General features: G+C 63.1%; 1 protein-coding gene across 1 annotated transcript in view; it reads left to right on the top strand.

Annotated features, from left to right (window-relative positions):
• The window catches only part of TRIM8 (tripartite motif containing 8), a gene marked incomplete at its 3' end in the record, with an annotated part of 26,669 nt that extends 25,770 nt beyond the window's left edge, over positions 1-899 (top strand). Inside the window, exons 7-8 of the mRNA XM_010013439.1 lie at positions 433-623; positions 703-899. Coding sequence (XP_010011741.1) covers positions 433-623; positions 703-899 — 388 coding nt within the window. The remainder of the gene's footprint in view (positions 1-432; positions 624-702) is intronic.
• Between the last annotated feature and the right edge of the window lie 16 nt (positions 900-915).

Genomic DNA, 915 nt, shown 5'->3' with positions numbered 1-915 from the left:
GGTGCCTGGGCAGGGACAACCAGGGGCCAGCATGGTCATACAGCCCCCAGCCCATGCCTGGGAGCGGACCACGTCCTGTGGAGGTTAGGGGTGCTCAGGAAGGGGATTTGGTTTTGTCACCCAAAAGGTTGTCCCACTCTGATCCTGTTACAGACCATGGTCACGAGCTGTGCACGGGCTCAGACTGTGCAGTGTTTGCAGAGTGGCGCTTGGGGCTGCTCTGAGCCTGCTGGCCAGGTCCAGAGTGGAACCTGCAACTTCACCTGCATATGGCTGTGTGCCCAGTGTGCTGCTGGTGAGGCGGGATGGGGAACCCTCTGCTCGTGTGGGGCGGGAACATGGGTCTTGGGGCTGTGCCGCAGGTTGGGATCAGCAACCAGAGCACCCTGGAGCTGTGCTGATGCAGGCCCTCTCTCCCATTCTCCTCTGCAGGTCCTCTGAGCACCCCCGTCCCCTTCCTGCAGAGCATCCCCATGTACCCATGCACTGTCAGCAACTCCGGCGCGGAGAAGCGCAAGCACTCCACCGCCTTTCCCGAGGGCAGCTTCCTCGAGCCATCGTCCGGGACTGTGGCGAGCCAGTACATACGCCAGGGCGCTCCGGTCACGCGCGACGTCGTGGACGTGCCAGTCCAGGAGCCAGGGCGCTTCGGGTGGTGCTGGCCAGTCCGCACAAGCCATGGTGCCTTGTAGCTCCACGCAGCACATAGTTGGACTTCCCAGCGGCCCGCAGCCAGTGCACTCGGGCTCCGTCTTCAACCCATCTCACTACCCCAACACCACGTCATCTCAGCAGTCTGTGCTCTCCCAGTACGGCGGGCGCAAAATCCTCGTCTGCTCCGTGGATAACTGTTACTGTTCCTCCGTGTCCAACCACAGCGGGCACCAGCCCTACCCGCGGTCGGGGCACTTCCCA

The sequence above is a fragment of the Nestor notabilis genome, unplaced genomic scaffold (genome assembly GCF_000696875.1).
Source record: "Nestor notabilis isolate BGI_N333 unplaced genomic scaffold, ASM69687v1 scaffold19114, whole genome shotgun sequence".
NCBI classification, from domain to species: domain Eukaryota; kingdom Metazoa; phylum Chordata; class Aves; order Psittaciformes; family Psittacidae; genus Nestor; species Nestor notabilis.
This window is presented reverse-complemented; position numbering and strand designations above follow the sequence as displayed.